Source organism: Uloborus diversus, chromosome 6 (assembly GCF_026930045.1).
Source record: "Uloborus diversus isolate 005 chromosome 6, Udiv.v.3.1, whole genome shotgun sequence".
In the NCBI taxonomy this organism is placed as follows: Eukaryota; Metazoa; Arthropoda; class Arachnida; order Araneae; family Uloboridae; genus Uloborus; species Uloborus diversus.
The window spans coordinates 71,916,664-71,942,211 of record NC_072736.1 but is presented as its reverse complement, the minus strand read 5'-3'; the positions used below and the strand labels follow the sequence as shown (position 1 = coordinate 71,942,211).

Here is a 25,548-nt window from a genome sequence, read left to right as displayed (position 1 = left end):
AAGCAAAAACTGAAGGACAGTCATCTAATTCCTTTCCGTCCCGACCTCCGTCTCGGAAATTTTGTCCAAGACGGAAATCCGTCCTGAGACAGAAGGTCTTGCACCCATGCCTGGAATCATAATCTAAGTGGGAAAGTCCACTTATTAGCCTTGTAGCCCGCCTTTGAACCCTTTCCAATACATTGTCTTTCTTAAGATAAGGAGACCAAAACTGAACAGCATACTCCAAATGGGGTCTTACCAAACTTCTATATAAGGGCAGAAGAACTTCTTTAGATTTGTTTGAAATAGATCTATTGATAAACCCAAGCATCTTATTGGCTTTGTTGCTAGCAATGTTGCACTGTTGGCTAAACTTTAAATCCTGACTTATTAAGACCCTCAGATCAGTAACTTTGTCTGCCTGACTAATGACTGAACCTTGCAAATAATAACTTGTACTTATTTCCATGCCCTAAATGTAGCACTTGACATTTCCCAACATTAACAGCCATACCCCATTTATCAGCCCACTCCGTAATATGATCTAGATCCTCTTGCAGCTGATTTGCTTGTTCTTCATTTTCTACAGTCCCCATAACTTTGACATCATCACCAAAAATAATGCTATGCTGCCATTTCATTAAAAGTTAATGTAAAAAGTAAATCAACTGTTTACAATGCTTCCAAAACTTATAAATTTACAATTGTTTACAGCAAACTCCAGCAGTTAGTAAAACCCACCAGCTCACTGAATTGAAAGAAAAAAAACCTACATGATGAAGTGCTTTAAAATTGATAAAACTTCTACATTTAATATTCATTAAATAATTTTTTAAAAAATCTGCAATTGGGAACCAATAGTGAAGTTAGTCAGTCGTTTTCTTTTTAGCTAAATGATTCAAAAATTCGTGTATTCAGTACCCAAATTAACAGCTTTGAGAATGTTATCAGAGCAACATCCAGTGCTTTCTTCACAAAACCAGAAGAAATTATTTTCGATAACTCTTAAGAGAAGGGGAAAATATTGGCCTAATTTATCTTGCAGTAGAGATTTTAAATCCAATGATGCAAGGATATAAGGGCATAAAACTAGTCAGTACAAGTCAGTATTCTTCATCTTGGTCAATATTTGTCAGTAAAGTCAGTATTTCTTTGCAAATTTGCCCAAGAATTCATTTTAAGAAAAATACCCGCAGTGGCATTTTTTGTTTTTCTTATGAACTTTAAAATGCCACAAAAGTGAGAACTTACCAATACTACAACCTAATTTTGCCAACCTGGTAAAATTTGTATTGTTATAAAATAATCTGCAGTTAGCTTCTTTTTAAGTCTACTTTATAAAAATATTTAAAGATAACTAAGTTAATGAATACTGCAAAATAAAACGGTCTAGTCTAGTGCAAATGGAGACTGCTTCACTAACTGAAAGATATTTTTATACAGCATGAATTGCACAAGAGGAAAATTTATGCCTACATAAAAAACCCTGCAGTAAATGAAACACTATTTGTGAATACTTTGGCCTTGAGAAAAGAAAAAGCAGATAATCTGCGTTAGCGTGTAATCAGCACCTCATAAATTTCACTTTTTAAACAGGTAATCCATGGATAATAAGCAGAAAAACAGTATTAAAAAATAACAATGTGTTATGAAATTGCTGTGAGCTAAGTAGTTTTTCTTTCTTCATCAACAAATATGAAGCTTCTAAAACAGTTATTTTTCAACACAAAATGCTAAACAATTTCATCAAGTAGGAGAAAACATTTTATTCAGTATCAAAAACAAAATTTTTTCGTTGATAAAATTACAGTGAGTAATAACTTGGACATAAATGCAATTTGTGAATATATTGTAGAAAGTTTAACATGAAAATAATAATAAAGTTCAAAAAATTTAATTTACATGAAAAAATTTGGAAGTGTGATAAAATATTTTATTGGAAAACAGTTGGAATGACAATTATGAGAGTATCTGGTTTAATTTAATGTAATGCTTATGCTCTTGTGTATTTTCCCCATATGTGAAGCATGAAAACTGATGCAATAAAGAGCAAGCTCATAACCAACACTGGAACAGGTCCTCTGAAACAGAAATATCACATGAGAAAAAGAGAAATATCACATCTGAAAAAGATAATCCAAGTTTTGGAAATACTCTTCCCTTAACAATCAATAATTGAGCTTAAAATACTCTTTTAAAAACTTTTTGAAATTTCTTTTCCTTATTAATTACTATGCACAAATAAAGTTTTTAATAATTCAACTATCGGAAACACTTATTTTTTTTTTATGTTAACAAAATGGTATAAAAAATCATACTATATATTCTGGCTCTAAACATGAACTTTTGAAACAAAAAACATTAAGATTTAAGAATGTGTCTTCATGTAGGACATAGCAAGAAGTTCGGTCCTGAGCTAAACGAGCCTACTTTTCTGTATATCAACATTGGCATTCTAGCATCTGGCACAAAATATGTTCCCTGATCAAATACACATTTAAACAATAAAGGAACAAATAAGGTAGTAACACCTTTTAAATAATGCAGCTAATTTATTTTTTTCAATTAAAAAAAATCTGGATATGCTTTCAAAAAATATATAAATAAAATGAAAAGTCATCAAAACATAAGCTTTATCAAATAAAGGAAAAAAATCGTTTGTTAAGTTCTTCCTTTAGGTAAAAATAAAGGGCCTCATATTTTAATTTTCCCTCCATTATCACAAACTAAAAAAAAATAAAAATAAAAAAAAAAAATAAAAAAAAAAATAAAAAAAAAAGTAAAAAAAAAAATAAAGCAATGAAAAGAAAGCACCTTAAAAAAATAAAGCACCCTTTTTTTAACTTCTACAAGATAGTACAATACTTCAAAATGTTGAAATAAAATTTAAAAATAATTCTTTAACACTAGCACTCTCGACATTTTAATGAAATACCAAAAAAGTACTTAAATAGTGGTAATAGAACACTTCGGAAAAAAATAAGGGAAAGCTGTAGGGGACATACATCACTTTTACAAGATGAAAGCAACAAGTCACTATTTTTTGTTTCTAGTTTATTTTTGATTACCTGCATTGCCCGGCTTCGCATAATCTACCTCGAAAATAAAGTCATGTGAAGTGATGCATGTTGACCAATCATGCTTCAATTAGAGAAAAAAAAATACTATAAAATTTCCTGTCAAAATAATCATTCTCGAAGAAAGAAAGCGGCGAATCTAAAATTCCCGAAACACAACCCTCCATAAATACACCTAAAGTCCTAAAAAAAAAAGGATAAACCGCCCTCAAATAATAAAAGGGGAAATTTTTACTTCAAAATTTTATTTAGTTACAGCCGAGAAAAAATGTGGCAACCTTCTGAAAGCTAATTTAAAATGAGATCGCCCAAACGATAGTTTTCAGATATGAAGATACAGTTCCATCAGGCTTAAAAGTGCTTTTTAATTTTTTTCTGGTGATTTTACAGCCTTTTTTTTGGAATTCGTAGAAACTGAGTGAACTCGACGAGTATTTATCGCGGGCATTTGAATGGCGCTAAATTTGAACTGGTTGGATAATTATTTTGGGTAGAAAGAGCCATGATGCTATTTTCGGGTCCTAAAATTAAAATTCGATTGGTTCGGTGCTTTTTTGGCATTTGAAAACCTGCCTACGTTTCTTCTCGGGTGCACAAGTACTTCCCTGTCAAATTTGGTTGCGACCCAACGTAAACTGTGGATTTGTTTAAGGAACACACACATATAAATATATTCTTTGTTTTATTTACATAGATTTACATCTCACAATATAATAAATTTAGTTTTGCATAGTTAAAAAACAACATAACATGTATGGTTAACACATGTTGATTGCACTATGCAACAGCAAAAATGCTTCCAGCTCAAAAAGTTATTTCTGAAGTATTTTCCTTTGCTAACCATGAAAATCACAATAAGAAGTTGAGATTAGCTCTAGTTTTCAAGATACAGAGTAGCAAACTTGTGTAGTGAACGCTCAATAATGTACAATTTTGTCCACTACTGTATATGCAAAGATCTACTTTTCTCTATAATTATTCAAATAGCTTATTTAAACTTGCCAATTGAACTAAGGCTAAACTTCTATAAAATGGCATATACAAACTGCGTATCTTTCTATTTTCCATGTGCTACAAAGTTATTCATTTTTTGTTTTAATCAGAATAATCAGTGGCGTAGCTAGACCCGACTTTCGGGGGGGGTTACTTCTTTTATATATATATATATATATATATATATATATATATATATATATATATATATATATATATATATATATATAATATAATCGCTTGGAATTTTTTCCTTTTCTTTTTTTTTTACTTTCTCTTCTCTCTTCTTTTTCTCTTTTTTTTTGAGACTAACGTTTCGGGGGGGGGGGGGGGGTTTGTCCCCAAAACCCCCCCCTTAGCTACGCCCCTGAGAATAATGACTTAAGTACATGTGCATGCATTTTGAAAAATTTAAATCAAAATAATTTTTTGAAATTCTTTCAAAATAAATAAATGAGAAGTCGGCAGGAATCAGTATTTTATTCAGATGGAGTAGTTTCAGTTTACAGCAAAGCCTCCAAAGCAATGAGGATCAGATAGTTGTGCAAAAAAAAAAAAAAAAAAAACAATTTAAGAAAATAATTAGCCTACAAGAAAAGCCCATGCTTTATGGCACATTTTATGTTATTTTCAATAGTTTGCATTGCAATAACCATCCAATTTCGTTTTTGGAAACCATGGCAGTTAACTCTCTCATCTGCTTAAAAGGTGCGTATGACCAAACATGGCGACTACACAAAACATTTATAACAAATAGATTTGGTTGAAGAGCCACATGGTGAGTGGCAACCATGAGTCTCGATCTTTATCGATATAATCAGACTTACACTTTAATTCCGGGTGAATCATCAGTATAGAATCTCCACATTCCACCACTGTTAGCTCCTGTGGTTCTGGTTCTGGCACTTGCAGTTGTACTTCCAGTTTTCCTTCAAAATAAATTAAAATATTATAAAGATTACAATTGAATATTGAAATGCATTTATGAATACAGATTTTTACATGCTATTGCAAATCACAAACCTTAACATTTCATTGCTCTCTTAGATGCAAATTGCTTTTTATTCTCTTGCAACTTCAGATGCTAACAAAAACTTTGAATTTCTTTAAGTTTAACAGCATCATTTTCTACATTTACTTGTACACTTTATAAATGGATAGTGCAGAAGAAATAAAAACAAAACAAAAAGGTAAATTCATTAAAGAATAAGTATTGTGGACTTGTGCTACAATGCGATTTAACTTATGTGAAATGGATACTACACAAGTTTTTCATGAATAACTTATCTCATTGCCAACATGACCTCTTCCACTACAACACGAGATTTTTTGGATGTAAGTTCAGTGGCCACCACTTGTATGAATCAGGTTGGTTCTAAACAGTTTTGATTTCATAAAGCAACTAATTTAATAAAGCTTGATTTTGTTGTTTTTAACAATTTGATTCATTAAAGCAGTTGATTCAATTAACCAGCATAAAAAAAGAGAAGAAAAAGAGAAGTCCATTGAACTATAAGTACATGTGTTAATCAGATCCTGAATGGACTTTCATCATTTTAGAATTACTGAAAATAAAAGTTTTCACATCGTACCAGTCTAAACTTCACATTGTTAAAGTGTGTATGAATAACCACTTTGGTATTTTTGATTTATTTTTTCCGTCCTAAATGTTGATATTACTTAAATAACTGCATTTGAACACTCTGCTTCCTCTAAAGTTAGTGAAGATCCTCATTGTTTCAAGAGAGTACGGACAATGATCTGATCAGCTAGTGATTAGTAATATTAGTGAGCCGGAACTTGTGGTGGTGGGAGGGGGGTGGGACAAGTTGATCCAGGATACTTAGGCTTTCCAGATTTCTGAAATGTAGACAACTGCGACGGACACTGACCCCTCCCCCCAATTTTACGTGTTTTTAAAAGGGTTATAACCCCTGGCTAGGTTTTAGCAAGTAGTTCATTCTCAATGTTATGAATGAATGTTTACTAATTATGAACATAAACCTGGAGCTATAAATGATACATGCAGATAAATTTAAGCATCTTATTTCCTGCAGGTTAATATTTATAAGTTACTTTTGTGAGAAAAAACACTTTAAGTGAGGAATAAAGATTTAAGCAATATTCACATGCACTAATCACTGGTTGGGACTTTTTTTATATTTTAATCTTATTGTAAAAATTTTCACAAGCTAATCCAATGTTAATTCTACATGTCAAAGTTATTGACAAAGTAATTATCCCAAATAATCTTTCACAGTCAGAGGCTGCAATTGAGGGTGCCTCTGACTGATTGGCAGGATAAAGGGGGGGGGAGGGCAAAAAAGAAATTGAAAAAAAAAAGAGAAAAAGTACGAAATTTTGTTAGAGCTGGTTTTGAGAGCAAATAAGTGGAAATTGATGAAAATCTAACTTAACTCACATTTTTCTTAAGGTTTTAATGAATTATGTACACAATAACTACCCTCGAAGAAACTTAGACATGAATTACAGTTACATTATTTATTCCGAAGTATTTTGAGATGTCACAAGAACTTGGTAATAAGTTCATTAAACCAAGTATGGCTTGTTTAAATAAAACAATTGATTTACTAATATCTAAACAATGAATACATAAACTAAAAGTTACTGTTGATGCTAAATAATGTTTCGTTAACAGATGTACAAAGTAAAAACAAAAAATTATGTTCTGAAAATTTTGACATTTCCTTTTTTTTGTAATTTCTAATTTTGGTTCTTTAGTTGGAAAATAAAATAAATTTCTCATAAAAAGTGGGGGAGGGGACCCCTCCCCCGAAACGCCGCCCGACACCGGGATTTTTTTTCTGAAAACTGGGACGTCTGGCAAGCCTAAGCATACTGAACATCTGCCGAGTCGCGAGAGGTGGGAAAAGGGAGCAAGATAAATCACCCAAGTGACAAATTCATTTCATTTGTTTTTTCATTGAAAAACACAGAGTAAAAACTTAGGGGAAAAAATGCACAAGGGCAACACTTTTAAGATTTTTACAGGTTTTGAAAAATTGTAGATCCGGCACTGCTGAATAATATGTAAAGGAAACACTTGTATATAAAGTTCAGCACTGTTTTAATTTCTAAAGTTTTAGACCATCTAAGTACAAAACATTAACTAATTGAATTAAGTATAATAATCGAAGTTAATCTGTGGTGCATTAACATTATTATACCACTTTTGGTTAGAATTTAGAATTTTACCCAAATATTCGACATTCAGCAAAATATGATTTTGGTGCATTCCTACTGTTTAGTTAATTAGTGTAATTGAAGGATACTCAGTTTCTTAATTTGTCAGTTTTCACGTAAAAGTAATTCAAATTAAAAATTGGTATTTTACTTCAGGTTTATCTTAAACTTAAACTAAATAATAATATCTTTAAATCTATGTTTTACAAGAAAGATAGCAAAATATAAAATAAATAAGTAAATGAATACTTGGATATACCTTTGTTTTACAGTTGATCCCGAACCAGCTCTAGGAGCCATTGATTTAGGGGATCTACTACCAGCGCCTACAGATGTTGCACTGGATGGAGCAGGCTAGATAAAGAAAATGATAAAAGTTAAACAATGTAATAATGCTAAATTTTTAGGAAAGGTTTCAAAACTTGAGCTAATATTCACTGGAGTTTATTTCACGAACCCAACCCAATACATTGGTAGGAGCTCCCCTTATAAGGGGGTTGAACTCTTCAGCCCTTTCTCCACAGGGGTGGGCTAGGGAGTTCAAAATTGATGATCGATTAAAAAATGTAAATGTTGTTGATAGATTATTGAGTTCAAACAAAGAATCAGCATTAGAAATGTGTTTTATGTTTTTCTCATGTTGTTTCATAAGTTAAATGGAGCACAGGAATTGGAAGGAGGGAGTTTCCTGTGACCATGCATCCCAACAAATGAGCTTGTGTTCCAAATTGTTTACAAACGGTTTTTTAATCAATAAAAAAACTAAAATCCAACTATTGCCTCTCCCCAAATGCCAGTTTTAATGGTACCATTTATCTAACAACAACGCCTCCCTTGCATCTCCTTCAACTTTCTACTTTTATGGTGCACCAGCTGCCGATGATCCATAAGGATAAATGTAAGCACTTTAAGAGAAAGCTTAAAGATTCACTTATGCTTTGTTGAGTTATCTTATGATCCACTAGTTTTTATCTGCAACTGCTTGCGGTTGGTATAGTCATTATGACAGACTATATTAGAGCAGACAAGCTATTAGACAATTTGCAAAAAGAATGGAAAAAGTTATGGCATTCCATCTCAATTTGATTTTTGACACCTACACTATCACAATTTTAATAACAAGTGTAGAAAATAGATTTTTTGCAAGTCATTTTAATATTTTAAATAGAAGTACCCCAAAACGAGACCATTGACAACAGGGCTGCCGCTAACAGCCCCGGTAGCAGAAACTGTGAGATCCGAGACGCGCCTCGCAGATTTTTCTGCAGCCTGCACACAATTTTACAAAAGAACAGAAAGAAAGACAAAATAAATAAATAAAAGAAAAAAAAGAAATACAACTGGGCAAAGATCGTTTAGAGATTGTTTTTTGACCGGAAAGGCGATGGATGCTTTCAGCATTTCAGCTAGAAACAAAGTCGCCATATTTGGTCATTCACAAGATCAAAGTAGACTTAAGATGCTTCAGTGCCTAAGTTTTGGATGTTTTACTTAACTGCAAACTAATGAATACAACTTAAAATGTGCAGCAAGTTGTATTCTTTTTTCTTTATATTTTTTAAAGTAATTTTGAGAAAAATGGAAAGTTTTATATTTAAAATTTTACCTTATGCTCCTTGCTTTGAACGCAAAAGTGCTAAAAACTTTTCAACTAAAGTGTAATCTCATGAGGATTTTTTTTTTAATTATTTTTTTGCAACAAATTCAAAAATTTATATCTTAATTTTTGGCATAGTCACCATATTTGGTCATTCCTAAGATGTTGGTACGCAAGACTCTTTAAGTGCCTACATTTTCATAAACGGAATTAGATGTTTATTGCAATGCAAACTATTGAAAATTTTGAAAAATGTGTCATTTTTTTTGGATAATTCTTAATTACTGTCTTGAAAAATACAAAAATTTATCTTCAGAATATCATATCTTCATTGCTTTAGTGCTAAAAACTGACTATTTCTTCTTAATTGTAGTTTTTTTAAGGATTTTGAATTTCTATTTTTATGTAACAAATTAAAAAATCTATTTAGAATCATGCATTTTTCATGTCAATGCCATGTTTGGTCATTCACAAGATGGAAATAGACGAGACTATTTCTTGCCTAAGAAGTTTTCAAAAACGGAATTTGATGTTTTCCTCACTACGAACTATTGAAGATTACATAAAATGTACAATAAATCATTTTCCTTTTTAATTGATTTTCATGAAAAATGTGAATTATTACCTGCACAATCGTATTTGCATTGGAAGCTCTGCTATGAACTAAAACATTAATCTAAAATGCAGTTTCTGCCAATTTCTCATTTACTAATTTATTTGTTCATTTTTTGAAAAGAAATTCAAAAACCTATTTTAACTTAAATTTTCCACATTTAAATTAATATGTATTGAATAATTACTTTTTATGGTGCGCAGACTTTCTATTTACTGTTATGAAAGTAGCGACCCCCCCCCCCTTTTATACCTTAAAACTCGGCGACAGTTGTGGCCACTTATTTTTTCAGGCCTAGCCTCCACTGGCCAGTTGGAAAAATTCTGAGCCTTGACCTTTACTTGTGTATTTTATGAGAACTTAAAATGAAACTCATAATAATGCTGCAGATTATTTTCAACTGCCCAAAGTAGTGTTGCAGACTGGCTAGAAAGTTTCTGCTACTGGCTACCAGCAATGGGGCCCAGTACCAATTTCAATTCTGGGCCCTTCCCCCCCCCTTCCTCATGACCCCCCACCCCGCCATTGCATATTTTTTATACAGTCACTTCATTTCCTCTCACTCATACACTTACTAACTTTAAAATTAATTGTTTAAAATTGTATTCATATTTGATGCAGCATTGTTTTGTTGCTTATAACTGGATTTAAAAATATTCATGTAAATTAAAAAAAACTGTAATTTGAAGTTTTTGCAAAAAAATATGTTTTTAAGTGCAGTATCTTTATACATCAAAAATTGTATAGTTGTCACATTTCAGAAAAGTGAGAAGTATTGACTCCAGCGCGTTTCTGATAATGCATAAGCGAAAATGCTTTGCAGCATTTTGTTCAATTAAATTTAATGAATGGGCCCCATAAGGTGAAAATAGATCAAGTGTGTTTTCATTTATTTTACTCGACTCTTTTCACAACACCGTTCGTGTTCAACCCATTGTTAAACACTTGTCCTCTGCAATCTTCTAATGGAATTCTGTGTCTTTTAAGGGAATTCATCAATTCTTGAGTAGTATCAAATCCAAGAAATTCAGAGAAACTCAATAAATCTCTCCTGAAATAGCTTAGCTTTTTTGATGAAATTATTAGTATTATTGGAAAAAGTTTCATGACTGCACAGGCCTCCAAAGCTCAGGCCCCTGGTACTATAGGTCTGGTACCCCCTCCCAAACGGTGGCTCTGATTGAAAAATAAAGTAATTGTCTGAAACTAACAGCAACTTAATAGAATTAATTCACTAGTTTTAATTAGAGAAAATTTAAAAAAGTTAAGTAAAATTTAAGTTTAAAAATAAAATTAAAAAAACATAGATAGTGAAAGAAGATGAGCTTAAGACAGACCAAGAAAAATTTCATTGAACTTTTATTGAAATGTTAAATTACTAAAGCTATTTCGAAATGCAATTAGCAACTACAAGGATTAAAATACTTTAGAAGATGTTCAGCTAAGTTTCTCAAAAAATAGAAATTGGTTCAAATTTGAATAAAGCAAAACCATATAATATAAATAGAGCACTGTTGTACAAATCCTGTAACATTGGCATCGCGAAATAAATAAGATTTCAGCAACGAGAAATTATTGAAGCCTCAAAGATATTTGAGGGGTAAAGGATTTGTTACTAAAATTAATATCTTTTGAAATAAATTTCTTACCATTTTTACCAGTGACCAAATTCAACAACTATAAATAAGAGACGTGGCCGCAGCAGACAGTTTTCATGTGGATGTGGAAAATTGATTTGTGGTTATGACGTTTAAAAAGTGTAAGTGGAAGTATTTTCCCCATGTGATATATATTTTTTCGACATCTAAAATAGTATATTAGAATACCTCGAAAGTGCTATTCCAAAGGAGAAATTTATCTAGAATTTTCTTACTGAGAAAATTATTATTTTTAGCTCAAAACAACTATTTGAAGAAAAGAAAACTATACAATTCAACTTCACTCAACTGTAACCCCTCCCATCTCCCGTAGTTCCGAATTCTGCTGAAGTTTTTTGGATGTCAACAAGGCTTTAAGTGTGCTATTTTAAAACATTTCGTAAAAGTGCTTCCCGAAGCAAGGTATATGTAGGGTTTGCATTCATAACTGATTTTCGGTCTGCTATTTGAATTTTCATAAATAAAAAGATCTCATTTGTTTGCTGAATAACATTGTCTAAGTTAGCGGTTTCTATGTCGGTCAAATTTAGAAACATGTTTATATATGGACATTTAAAAGAGTTATAAAGAAACTGATTTGTTTATTCAGATACAAGCCATTTTATTGAAAATTTCTTTCTTTTTTTAATTAGCAAAATTAGTATTCTACATTTCCTGCGTTTGCTTTGTTTTTTATTTTCATAACAGTTGCTATTTAACTTATAAAAATAAAAAAAATTCCAAATACTGAAAAATGTGTTTTCAATGAACTTAATTAAAAATAATTTCACTTCAAAAATCCTTTCGCAAAAAATGCCTCTCAATTTTTGCAGTGCAAAACTATTTGAACTGTTGCATATTTAGTTTTCTTTTTTAATAATGGGTAGACTTTTTAAGCCCAATTTTTTTCACAAGATGTGATGATATTTGTTTAGTACTGTGCTTTTTTATATGAATTGATGGAATCTTTATGTGTATATTTTGCAAAGTTGTTCAGTTATTTGAGTATAATTTATGCTCTGTCACAGAGCTTTTTTTTTTGTTATGAAGTCTTTAGTACTGTATAGAATCTCATTGTTAAAAACATGGAAAACAATGTTTTAAGCTTAAGATAATGCAAAAATTTCTTTTACAATCTCAGAGTGATAAATATTTGAAAATTTATTTTTTCTAGAAAAATATTCATTATTAAAATTTAAAACTTGAAGTAGAATGTTAGTGAAATTAACTTCAATGGTGTACTCAAAGTTTTGAAATCATGTTAAGGTACTAATTTCTCCAAGTTTAAGGAACACTTAAAAAGTAAAATTTTAAAATGTTGAAATTAGTGAAATTAAAATTATAATTCATAGTGTGCATTTTTCAGATAATCAATATTATCCATTTTGTTCTACTATAGAGTTAATTAAAATGAAGATTTAACCCCACTCCCATTTGAAACTTTATAGTGACCTTTCTGTATATTTTGTAATGGATAGATAATTTTAAACAGGTTATATTAATTTGGGATTATTGGTTTTCTGCACAGGATTGTTTTAGAATGTCTTTCCTTGCTGCAAAGTTGTTGGGCAAAGAAGTAAAGGAATTAGATGAAAATGATATTGATGACTTACTTGCCTCTCTTACCGCTGAAGAACTTGAACAATTAAGTAATGAAGTGGACCCAGATGTAAGTCGAATGATTGTTTTATCATTAATTGTTTAGCTTTTTTTTTTGTTTCATGTTAATGCAGGTTTTAGTTGATAAAACTTTTTTAAAAATTCATCACAAATTTCTCATTGTAGCAGCAACAATAACTTGTCTGCAAAAGTAATGCTGGTTGTCTTTAAAAATGGTCATTATATTTTAAAAACATAAAAATCTAACAACTTATTTATATTTTGAGGTATGTTTCTCAATGGGAAAAGAAAGTAATATTTAATCTGTATTTTTACATGTCAACATGTGGGTAGCCGTTAGTAATCTTAATAGCTTTCATTTGTAACATGTCATAAGTTTTAATAGTTATTGATTATTATGAGCACAACTTTGAAAATTTGCTTACATTTTGAAATATGTATTGTTTTGTAAATTAATGCTTTTCCTTAAAAAACTTTACAGGACTCATTACTTCCTGCTTCTCAAAGATGCAAAGATCAGACGAAAAAAGCTCCAACTGGACCTTTGAATCGGAAAAAGTTGCTGGATTATTTAGAAAGAACTGCCAAAGAACAAGAAGATTGGCCAGAAGCTAAGCCTTATGAGCCAGGTTTAAAAAGAGGTATTACTATTAGTAAGCTAGAGCCTGTAAAAAAAGATTTAGATACATTAATGATGCATATATGTTTTAAATATATTACATGGTTCGAAAAGGACCTATCGTTTTTCTCCTCATTTTTAACCCTCAATTTATTTTCAAATCAAAACAGGAAGTCTTCAGTTAGACAACACTTTTGAACAAATTTGTCTGTTATACAAAACATGGGCGCCCATATGCAAAGTTTTAAGGAAAGGCTCGAATATTTTCTCTATGATTTAGCAGGATATTTTCCCCATTGAAAACGATATCAGTCCAGATTCGAGTTATTAAGATATGACATTTTTACTAATCTTATACATATAAAATCTGAGTATCTATCTATCTATCTATCTATCTATGTCAAAGCTTCTTCTCCCGAACGACAGTGAACTGACCATCGAACCAGGTATCGATGGATTCGTCATCTTCCCGTCTTCATGTTTGGCTATTTAACATAATCCTCCGATAATAATTAGCGGAGATATCAATTAAAAACTATTAATTATGACTCTTAGATTACAAAATCAAATCCCTATTTTTCGAAGGCTTTCCTCCATTCAAATTATTATTCAGTGCTTCATCTCAACTTACCGCAACAACGCTTTTATTAAAATGTATATCGGGTGAAGAAAATCATTGAGATGAAAGATTTGTTGCCATTTTTTTTTTCTCGAATATGAACAGGTAAAATTCTTGTTTTTGTTTTGAGGCTTTTCCTGTAATCAGGGGATTTAAAATGTTTACTTTTTGGGGATTTTCCGCAATCTGCTGCAAAATTTCACTGATTTTTTTTTTCTTTTCTTTTTGTCCAATCCTGAGGGTTGAACAGGCGTCACTTGACATAACTTTTATTTTCGAGGTAGACCGTGCAAAGCCGGGCGACGCAGCTAGTTTATTCATTAATGGCTGGAAAAGAAATGTTTTTACATTTTTGCAAAAGTACTAAAAGCAAGGAAGTACTAATATCTGGGGGGGGGGAGGTGCTTGAGCTCCCACTTACCCCCCCATATGGGAGAACACAATACAAAAATATGCAAATATTTATTTTTTGCAAAAAAAAAAAAAAAAAAGTGAAATGAAGTTTAGTGAATGTAAATGAATCTTTGGACAAAATTTTTGGATGTCGGTTAAAAATGAAAGAAGAGTGTTCGAGAGATTTTAAGATTTATCAGAAATCTACTTGGTCTGCAAATTTTTGTAATATTATGCTCAGTATGACGCAGTCATTTTCTGGATAACCGTCTTCAAGATGCTTACTAGGAGTGAAAATAGGAATAGTCAAATAAAATTTCAGTCTGATTTTGGAATAATTGTTCTAAGCAATGGAAAAACTTATAATTTGGAATTTAAAATAACTAACTAATGTTATAAAATTGATCCTGATATGCTAAAACGATTCTGCTTTAGTTTTAAATAGTTTTTTTAATGTCATTATGGCACTGTTAAATATTTTCAAGTGGTTGAAGACTAATTCCCATGTGTTCCTAGCAAATAACATAGTATTTTGGAATAAAAGAAATCTCTTAATGTTTTGAATAATCTTTTCTTTTTCAGATCTGTAACTATTGAATTGACATGGTAATTTTACTGTGACATATTGTAATTTTTTTTGGATAATAAGTTCTTACTTTTTAAATCTTAAAAATATTCAGAAAATGTTTCTACTATAAATTTACATAAGATTAACAGTAGATCACGGTTCATCTCTTATTTAAAAAAATATTTTAAGGGAAAATATGGAAACCTAAACATGTACCCAAGCCTGAAGTTGAAGAAATGGGAATTGAACTTGATATAGATGATGAATATGTGGAAGCATTGAATACTGCCGAAGAAGCAGAATTGGTTGACCTAGCAGGTAAGTTTCTTTTATGTATGGTATGATTTTATTAATTTATTTAAATGTTAACAAAACTGTCTTTATATTATACATTTTAACAAATGCTTATTCTTTTTCATTTCCTGCGTTTTTAGAAAAAAAAATATCAAGGCTCTTTTATCAGGTTATATTATATGAAGTTGCATTTCTGAATGCTTGATACACTAATGGCTGCAAACTTCCAGATTCATCACTTCTCTCAAAATTCCCCTCTGACATATTCTTCTTTGAATCTAGCTTGATGAAAGTATCTTGCTTATTGTTTTATTTTAACTCCCCCTCAAGCGTACTTAACACATCTGATCGCACCCAAAAGATCAACTGTTTTGAACAATTGGTTACTGGTTTTAGCATTTTTGGTATTTTCGATTAAACATTTTGAAGATGTCTACTATGAATTTTGAAAGCTTAGATTCAGCATTCAGAGATTGACCATTCCCTAAAGTTCGCCAAGGGCGCTAAACCCAATAGTGCTAAACCACTGAAGGCAATCTTTACCAAAAATAAAGCTGAAAGTATCTCTGTCAGGATCTCTGTGACGTGCATAGCGCCTAGACCGTTTGGCCGATTTTCATGAAATTTTGCACAGAATTAGTTTGTAGCATGGGGGTGTGCACCTCAAAGCGATTTTTCGAAAATTCAATTTTGTTCTTTTTTTGTTCAAATTTTAAGAAAACTTTCCTGAGAAAAATTATCATAAGATGGACGAGTAAATTACCAAGTTATCATAACAAGGAACCATAACCTGGGCAAGCCAATTGGCGAGAAATTCATCATGCATTATTTGTAAATATACAGGCAAACCAAAAGACCTTTTAATTTTCTACTACGGGCAAAGCCGTGTGGGTGCCACTAGTTAGTAAAATAAAGATAAGAGACACAAATTTTTATAAATATATAGGAATGAATTTTTAAAATGTCAATACTCATGGTATAATAAAGGTAAAGAGACAGTTTTTCAAAAGCGAATGATCTTAAAAAAATGTCAAGACTCGTAATCTTTACTAAAAGTACAGCTGAAAGGATGAAAGCTCTGTCTGGATCTTTCTGTGTCTGTCAGGATCTCTGTGACGCACATAGCGCCTAGGCCGTTCGGCCTATTTTCATGAAATTTGGCTCAGAATTAGTTTATAGCATGGGGGTGTGCACCTCGAAGCAATTTTTCAAAAATTCCATTTTGTTCTTTTTCTATTACAATTTTAAGAAAAATTTTCCGAGCAAATTATCACACCGTGGAAGAGCAAATTATCATAACGTTTAGCCGTAACATGGGCAAGCAAATGAACATAGCAAATTGGCGAGAAATTCATCATCCATTATTTGTAAATATACAGGCAAACCAAATAACCTTTTAATTTTCTACTACAGGAAAAGCTGTGCGGGTACCACTAGCATGACATAAAACTGATTCACTGGTTGCCATCCAGGCTTTTTAATTGGAATACTAGTCAACTGCTAAATGCTTTAAATTCAGACCTGTAAAGCACTCGGGTCTGGTTGCTTTCCAGATGACTACTATTTTAAATTTCATGCCATCCATGCAAAATTGTTAAGTGTCTTTGAAAAATTCCCCACCAGAGAAGTTTTTTTCCATTCACATAAAGTTTTATCTTTCAGAGCTCTATAATTCATCAACTTTATAAATGTAACATGTCACATAAATTTCTATTAAATAGAGCCTCTCTCTTAAATTATTTTAGTCACATCATAGATTTGCAGTATAATGTTTTTTAAACACGATGTCATGTCTCGTTCAGATACAATCAAATCGATTACAGTCAGACCCCGATTTAGCGAATTCATTGCGACTGAAACTTTTATACATTAAATCACGGTTATTGGTTATATCAGGGTGTGAAAAAAAAAAAAAAAAAAAATAAATTGCTCTTATCTTATCTAAAAGTCGAAAAAAGCAACTACACAGAATATCCATAGTTAGAAAGTGCACACTTTTTATTCAGCATTCTGTGACTTATTACACTCTAGTTAATTTGAAATTTTAAAGTACAGAGTAATAGATGTTTGACAATATCCTTGATACTTGACTCGAAACAGTTCTCTTGCAACTTTGGAGAGAAGGAAAAACCTTGTCATTTTCAGCCTGCTGCATGAGATATATTTTTTGTTTCTAGGCTATGTAAAGCATTTGAAAAAGTAAGTTTTAATAGAAGTTTTACTATTGCTTTCTGCATTGAATTGCTACTCATTGATTGCCCCCCTTGCCCATCAAAAATTGCAAATTCCAAGAAAAGTTGTTTTCGGACAATATGGTTATATTATTTGGAAAACAATACAATATAGCCTCTCAAATTAACAATTTTTTTTTTGGCTATTGAAATAATTCTTTAATTCAGGGTTTATTATTCGGTAAATAAAGGTTTTGCCTTCATTTTAGTCGGGGGGAAAAAAGAAAAATTCGCTAAATCGCGAAATTTCTTAAATAGAAGTTCGTTGAATCGGGGTCCAACTGTATTAAAAGTTCTGAAACTGGTAAAGTATAAGAATAGTTGAAATGTTGAATGTTTTTATTGATATCTTACCATAGCTATTAAAAACACGTTTTGATAAATGGTGCGGCAACTTGGCATTACCTAGAAACAATGCCTGCATAATTTGTTCTTCATCTGAAACTGAGTGAGGCAACAGGAGGATGGGAGGGGGGGATTTAAAGAAAGAAGTATGTAGAATAATAATTTTTATTTATTTTTTGCAAGTCTGGTATGTTATTGCTTAGAAAAATCCATTTCGTCAAGCCTAAAAAATAATGTGGCAACGGCCTAAACTCAGAGAAACAGCGCATGCAAATCTGGCAAAGTTTATTTAAAAGTCTCCAGCTGAGTTGGCATGCGCGCGGTATCTGGATTGATGTGTTGTGTGTAAATGTTAGATTATTCCGAGATGGAACTGATTAATTTATATTTATTTCTTTTAATGGTAATGTGTTTTGTTGCAATTTACAATAAATGTTCGCTTTTAACAACTGGATTACCTGTCTCTACATTGGTGACCTGAACACGCAGTTATCAGTTGGTAGCGAAATGATTTCAAGAAAGAATGGGTCGCAGCAATTCGCCGGAAGGTAATTTATTTCGACGAAAAACTTCAATTTTTTTTTCAACTGTCTTGCTTTTCTGTGCATGTGTCCTTTAAGGTTCTTGAGTGTAGCATTGTACCTAAGCTATTAGTTGTTTCATGTTAGTATGGAAACAAAAGAGAATTTAAATTTGACTCAAAAGGAAGTAAGTGCTGAAAACTTAAGTTGCAATAGGGTTTCTGTAAAAGTACCTAATTTTTGGCCTAATAATGCGAAGTTATTTTTTGTACAACTTGAAGCTAGTTTTAGGTTAGCTGGCGTTACGGTTGAACAAACGCAGTTCGATCATTTGGTTGCGTCGCTAGATGCAGAAACTTTGTCTCATGCTACCGATATTTTATGTCAGCCGCCAGAAAAACCATACACCGCACTTAAAGAAAGATTGTTAGCGGAGTTCGAATTTTCTCAGAGTCGTAAAGTAAAGACATTAATTGAAGACTTAGAATTAGGTGACAAATCTCCATCTATGTTATTACAAAAAATGAAAGAATTAAGTGAGAGGCATGTGGATGATGATTTTTTAAAAAATATTTGGCTTCGTAGGTTACCGGTACCAGTGCAAACAATTTTAGCGGTCAGTTCTGAAAATTTAGAAAAGTTAGCGGAAATGGCAGACAAGATTTGCGAATATACTGGGTTGGTTGTAAACTCAATTGATAAGCAAACTTTTAAATGCCAAACTGCTAGTACTGAAATTCAGTTGGAACAATTGCAACTGAAAGTAGACGAACTTACTAAAATTGTAAAAACGCGTAGTCGCTCAAGGTCTCCAAATCGATCTCAGGGCCGTAAACAATTTAATTTGAGAGCTGAAAAGCGGAATAATTGGTTATGTTGGTATCATTTTAAATTTAAAGACAAAGCTACCAAATGTGTAAAACCATGCGCTTTTGAAACGAAATTTTCAAATTTTTCAAAATCGTCGGAAGTTTCTATGACTTTTACTAAAAAAGGATTTAGTCGCAGACTGTATATCACTGATATTTTAACTCAAACGAGCTATCTAATTGACACAGGTAGTGATGTTTCTTGTTACCCAAAATCCTTTTTGAATTTAGACAGCGGAAAAAAAGAATTCACTTTGTACGCTGCAAATGGATCTGGGATTGATACTTACGGTACTAAGTTATTAAATTTAGATTTCGGGTTAGGACGCAGATTGAGATGGCCGTTTATCATAGCTGACGTTACAAAGCCTATAATAGGGGCGGAATTTTTGCAGCATTTTGGATTGCTAGTCGATTTAAAGAAAAGGCGTATTTTAGATCCGGTGACTAAATTTAGTGCAAGCGGTCGATCGATATTTTGCGAGGTTCCGAATGTGAAAACAATTTATGGGAATTCTGAATATCAAGAATTGTTAAAGAAATATATTGAGATTACACAACTTAATGTTCTTTCACAAAAGGTAATGAAACATAATACAGTTCATTTCATTCCGACTGAGGGACCCCCTGTTTCAGCTAAAGCGCGTCGGTTACACCCAACGCAACTTCAAATAGCTAAACAGGAATTTGAATATATGCTTGACAAAGGTATTTGTAGACCGTCAAAAAGTAATTGGGCTAGTCCTTTGCATATGGTCCCAAAAGGCGAGTATGACTGGAGACCAACTGGCGATTACAGAGCACTAAATCGTATAACAGTTCAGGACAAATATCCAATTCCTCACATTCAAGATTGTGTTAGCATTTTACACGGGAAGAAAATATTCTCGAAAGTTGACTTAATAAGGGCGTATCACCAGATTCCTGTGAACCCCCCTGATATTCCGAAAACGGCTATAATAACACCTTTTGGGTTATATGAATTTCCGTTTCTAAACTTCGGGTTATGTTCAGCAGCACAAACATTTCAACGCTTTTTGGATGATGTTTTGAGAGGGTTGAATTTCTGTTTTCCATACCTGGATGACATTTTAATCGCGAGTGAAAATCACCAGCAGCATAAAAAGCATTTAGAAGAAATTTTTAAACGTTTCCTTAACTACGGGATCGTTATAAACGAATCAAAATGTGAATTTGGGAAAGAAACTATAATTTTTTTAGGACATATGATAAACAGTAAGGGGTGTATGCCAGATCCAAAAAAGGTGAAGGCAGTGGTAGAGTTCCCTAAACCCAAAACTATTTCTGAACTTAGACGTTTTTTGGGTATGATAAACTATTATCATCGCTTTATTCCAGATATCGCCGTGATTTTAGCGCCACTTCATAAGTTTTTAATTAAAGCAAAAAAACGAGATAAGAGGGAAATTCCGTGGGATACTGCTTCAGAAACAAGCTTTGAAAAAATTAAAAGTGCTTTAGCGGAAGCGACTTTGCTTTATCACCCTTCTACTAATGCAGAACTTGCTTTAACAACTGATTGCAGTGATTTTGCGATGGGTGGTGTATTGCATGAATTATCCCCCGAAGGTCCCAAGCCTTTAGGTTTTTTTCAAAGAAACTATCGGCTACTCAATGTAAATATTCAACTTATGATAGAGAATTGTTGGCAGCATATAGTGCAATTCAGTATTTTCGATACATGTTAGAGGCAAGGACATTTATTTTGTATGTAGACCACAAACCTCTAACTTTCGCATTTCGGCGGAAACATGAAAAATCCTCCCCCCGAACTATCCGTCAGTTGGATTTCATATCTCAATTTACTACGGATATCAGATATTTACCTGGCAAGGGAAATTTGGTTGCGGACAGCCTATCGCGAATATCGGAGATCACATTTTCATCTCTAGAGGATATAGAAATGTGGGAAAAATCACAATCTGAGGATGAAGAACTTCAGGACGTTTTAGAGGGACGAATTAAGTACAGTGGTAAATTAGCTAAAGTTCCTATGCCTGGTACCGATAAATCTCTATATTGTGATACATCAGGAAATTATAATAGATTCTTTGTTCCGCAAATTCTAAGGCGTAAAATTTTTGATACAATGCACGGTTTGTCTCACCCCGGCATACGTGCTACAAAACGTCTTATCGATAGCAAATATGTCTGGCCAAATATAAACAAAGATATAACTGCTTGGTGCAGAGCTTGTGTTCCGTGTCAGCAGACTAAAGTACATTTGCATACTAAATCCCCGTTAGTTCAATTTTTAGTTCCGGATGAGAGATTTTCTCATATTCATTTAGACATAATAGGTCCACTAACACAAGTTCAAAATTTTAAGTATTGCTTGACTATAATGGATAGATTTACGCGGTGGCCTGAAGTTGTGCCAATTACTGATATAACAGCAGAAACGGTAGCTCGTGCTTTCGTACAATCATGGGTTTCTCGATTTGGTACTCCGCAAAGGATAACATGTGACAGGGGCAGACAGTTTGAATCTGAACTTTTTACGAGTCTATCAAAGATGCTTGGCATAAAATTAGCAAGGACATCGCCGTACAGACCCCAAAGTAACGGTCTGGTGGAAAGATTGCACCGACCATTGAAGCAAGCTTTGATGTGTTATAAATCCGATTGGTTTGAAGCACTTCCATTAGTGCTGTTGGGACTCGGATCTACGTTACGTGAAGACCTTGGCGCGTCCGCGGCACAGCTGACTTATGGGTCAACTCTACGGTTACCTGGACAGTTGTATGAAGAAAAAACTTTATCTAATATGCCTGACTACGTTGCACGTCTTCAAAGACTGATTAGCTCGCTAAGTCCATCTACTCCTATTCGGCATGGTCAACAACGGATTTATATCCCTAAAGATCTGCAAAACTGTACACATGTTTTTGTGCGCTTAGATGCAGTAAAAAAATCATTGCAGCCGCCATACGAAGGGCCTTATGAGGTCCTAAAGAGAATGGACAAGAACTTTTTGATTTCGGTGAACGACAAGGAAAAGATCGTTCACATCGATCGCTTAAAACCAGCATTTTTAATTGCTGGAGATTCCAATCCAAGGACTCCTGGAGTTACAACAAGGTTTGGCCGCAAAGTACGTTTTCGTCTCCCAATGGTCTTGTGAGACTGGTGAGGGAGTCTGTGGCAATGGCCTAAACTCAGAGAAACAGCGCATGCAAATCTGGCAAAGTTTATTTAAAAGTCTCCAGCTGAGTTGGCATGCGCGCGGTATCTGGATTGATGTGTTGTGTGTAAATGTTAGATATTTCCGAGATGGAACTGATTAATTTATATTTATTTCTTTTAATGGTAATGTGTTTTGTTGCAATTTACAATAAATGTTCGCTTTTAACAACTGGATTACCCGTCTCTACAGATATCTTACCATAGCTATTAAAAACACGTTTTGATAAATGGTGCGGCAACTTGGCATTACCTAGAAACAATGCCTGCATAATTTGTTCTTCGTCTGAAACTGAGTGAGGCAACAGGAGGATGGGGGGGGGGGGGGATTTAAACAGGGTTGGCAAAGTGGACCCAGCCCAGAAAAACCCGCCCGGGTTTTTCTGGGCGGGTCCACCAACAAAAACCCACCCGGGTTTTTGTGAAAAGTGGGTTTTTGTTAAAGATAATTTCTGAGTTAGTAAAACATATACATTTCAAAAATTATATATTTTATCCAAATTATCTATAAATCACTAGTAAATGAAAATATGAAATCAGGTGTATTTGAAGTAATTTATCTCCTGAATATTTATTTATTTATTGAATCAGTTTCATTATTAAAAATTTCTTGTCAATATAATAACCAATGCTTTTTGTCAAATGCAGAGTCTTGACCCTTCTCAATAACCATTTTTTTCCACTTTGAAGGAATCACAAATGTTATTAACTAATTTTAATTACTTGTATTACTTAATAATTCTTTGAATGTAGAATTGTATAATTACATACAATTAGTACTTTCACATTTAAAAATTCAGGAGGAAAAAAATCTTAAATTTTCAATTTTGAAATCATTATTCAGAAAAATTTTCTATTTATGCTACTACTTATTGTTACTAATACTTAATTATTTATTTTTTGATAGCAAATTTCAAATTGTAAAACAAATTTTAAAAATGAACCATTGATTAACTTCTTGTTAATGAAAAAAAATGCTAAATTAATGCTTGGTGATAGTTTTGATTAAACTCAGAAGTCAAATGATGACAAAATAAAAATATTGAATGCAAAATATATTTCAAATAATTTACAGAGTAATACATTTAAAATAATTGTAACTAATTGTTACAGTTTACCAATCAAAATCAATTTCACTTTTATTTTTGTGATAATATTTGTAAATATTAACTAATTTTTCACATTGTTCTGAGCTTAGTCTGTTCCGCAACTTAGACCATACAAATCCAAATGTAGAGAAGATCCTTTCAATGGAAGCAGAGCTAGATGGAACAGAGTGGAGGGATTGGAAAAAATGTAAAAAATCAGAATCTACCTTGTTGTTCTTTTGTACTTTATGTTTCAGAATTTCCCACCATTTTGCAGCTGAAAACTGTGACACAATATTTTCTGAGAAAAGTGATTTAGGAAAATAGTCTGTGTCTTTAATTATTGCAGGTAACCACTCTGCATGGTACTGCATTACCCATGCTTCAGCTTCTTCCTCTTCCTCTGAATCAAGTCTTTCCCCTCTATACTTTGCATCCATTATATTGGCCAAAAAGTGCTCAGGGCCAATTATCTGTGTGTACCGTTTTTTTATAACTTCTTTGTGCGGTTTTAAATCATCCGACTCCATCAAATTTTTCCAAATTTCCACAGAACGTGACAGTGTAGTCGAGTCTTTTTGGAGTTCATCAAGAGCTGAGGATATGGCCGTGAGCTGCTTGTCTAAATTTAAGCACTCCTTGTAAATTGCAACATTATCCAATATTTTTGAAATTCGTTTCTCAAAGTCATTTTGGTGCTCAGATGCAATTGTCACATATTTATGATAGTTTTTCAAAAAGCTTGAAATGCACTCTTTGTGTGAATTCCAGCGAGTAGTATTAGGTATTTGAGGCATCAAACAATCATAATCTTTGAGCCATCCATGCGGTTGATGATGATTACGGAAATGTTTTTGTACCTCAATGACTTGGTTCAAAATGATTGTAGGTGAAATTTCTTTCGCCACTAAGTTTAAAAAATGTGAAGAGCAACCAAACGTGAGTACATTAGGATGGTGTTCCTTAACAATATCTCTCATTTTTTCCATTTTTGATTCATTGTCTGTGCACACAGCAAAAACATCTTTTCCAAATTTTGACTTGCATTCTTCGATGGACTTCAAAGCAATTTCTGCACAACATTCAGCAGTTTTTTTTTTAGATCCCGCGTCTACAATATTTAAAAGATAGGTATTCTTACCTGTATGTAAGCTCGAACCGATGATAGGATCATTTTTTATGCTTGACCATCCATCTTGTATAACAGTGATAGAAGCTCCAGCCATTTCTTCCTTCATCTTTTGTTCGATTTTTTCTGATGCTTCATTAAGCAAAGTCCCTCCTAACTGTTTACGGTTAGGCAAAGAGTACCCTGGTCTTAATGCAGCTACCATGTCAATGAATTTGGAACTTTCAACCACACTAAAGGGAACATTGGCAGAGTAGAAAAATGCAGCAACTTTTCTATCAATAATGCATTGTTCTTCTTTTGAAGTTTTCAGTACGAAGTTGGTCATTGAACCTTGAATACGTGGTTTTTTCTGAATGGGATTCAAAAATTCAGCAGAAACAATACAATCAGCATCAGAAGAATCAGGAGCAGATCCATTTTGATCATCAATAGAGCTAATATCTGCATTATGTGCTCCATGTTGTTGCCTTTCTCTGGCCATGCACTTTTTCAAGTGATTTCTCACCCTTTCAACTTTCCTGGATATCTTTTCTTTGCAATATTTGCACATTACTCTTGTGTCATTCTCTAAATTTAAAACTTCAGACCATTCAGTAGCTACTTTCCTACCTCCACCATTATTTGACATTTTGAATAACTTAACTCAAAGCATGAAATTTAAGACAAGAGGAAAAAAGGGAATACTAACCTAACTTTTGATTTAAAACCATGTGCTACTGCTACTGTGTACATTCAACCAAGAAATGGCTAAAGATTATTTTCATTGGTCAGCCTCAGCAATAATCTCTGATTGGATGACCAGTGTCTTGTTCTTGACCTTTCCACTAGAAACAGTCATGCCATCTAGTGCTTTGATCAAGAACTAAACATTTTTTTAATTAGGCAAGTTCTGGTTCTGGATCTAATTTATTTTGCATTACTGCTTTAAAAATGGTTTTAATT

At 32.7% G+C, this 25,548-nt stretch overlaps 2 protein-coding genes across 2 annotated transcripts in view; one reads left to right on the top strand and one right to left on the bottom strand.

Moving 5' to 3' along the window:
- Nucleotides 1-1,733: 1,733 nt before the first annotated feature.
- LOC129224057 (protein transport protein Sec61 subunit beta-like) lies at nucleotides 1,734-11,221 on the bottom strand. Its single transcript, XM_054858457.1, has 4 exons — nucleotides 11,116-11,221; nucleotides 7,516-7,610; nucleotides 4,880-4,981; nucleotides 1,734-2,063 (listed from the first exon to the last, which is right to left on the bottom strand). Exons 1-4 carry the CDS (start codon nucleotides 11,116-11,118, stop codon nucleotides 1,976-1,978), a joined length of 288 nt encoding a protein of 95 aa, XP_054714432.1. The 5' UTR covers nucleotides 11,119-11,221; the 3' UTR covers nucleotides 1,734-1,975.
- Nucleotides 11,222-11,414: 193 nt separating this feature from the next.
- The window catches only part of LOC129225201 (tropomodulin-like), a 30,328-nt gene continuing 16,194 nt past the window's right edge, over nucleotides 11,415-25,548 (top strand). The window contains exons 1-4 of the mRNA XM_054859766.1: nucleotides 11,415-11,526; nucleotides 12,632-12,772; nucleotides 13,205-13,364; nucleotides 15,112-15,240. Of these exons, the coding sequence (XP_054715741.1) occupies nucleotides 12,644-12,772; nucleotides 13,205-13,364; nucleotides 15,112-15,240 (418 nt within the window). The 5' untranslated portion in view covers nucleotides 11,415-11,526; nucleotides 12,632-12,643. The remainder of the gene's footprint in view (nucleotides 11,527-12,631; nucleotides 12,773-13,204; nucleotides 13,365-15,111; nucleotides 15,241-25,548) is intronic.

Coding starts and splice junctions, on each gene's coding strand:
- LOC129224057 (XM_054858457.1), bottom strand. Junction 4,982..7,515: donor GGATCAACTGTAAAACAAAG/GTATATCCAAGT, acceptor TTTATTTTGAAG/GAAAACTGGAAGTACAACTG. Junction 2,064..4,879: donor GATTCACCCGGAATTAAAGT/GTAAGTCTGATT, acceptor TTTCTGTTTCAG/AGGACCTGTTCCAGTGTTGG.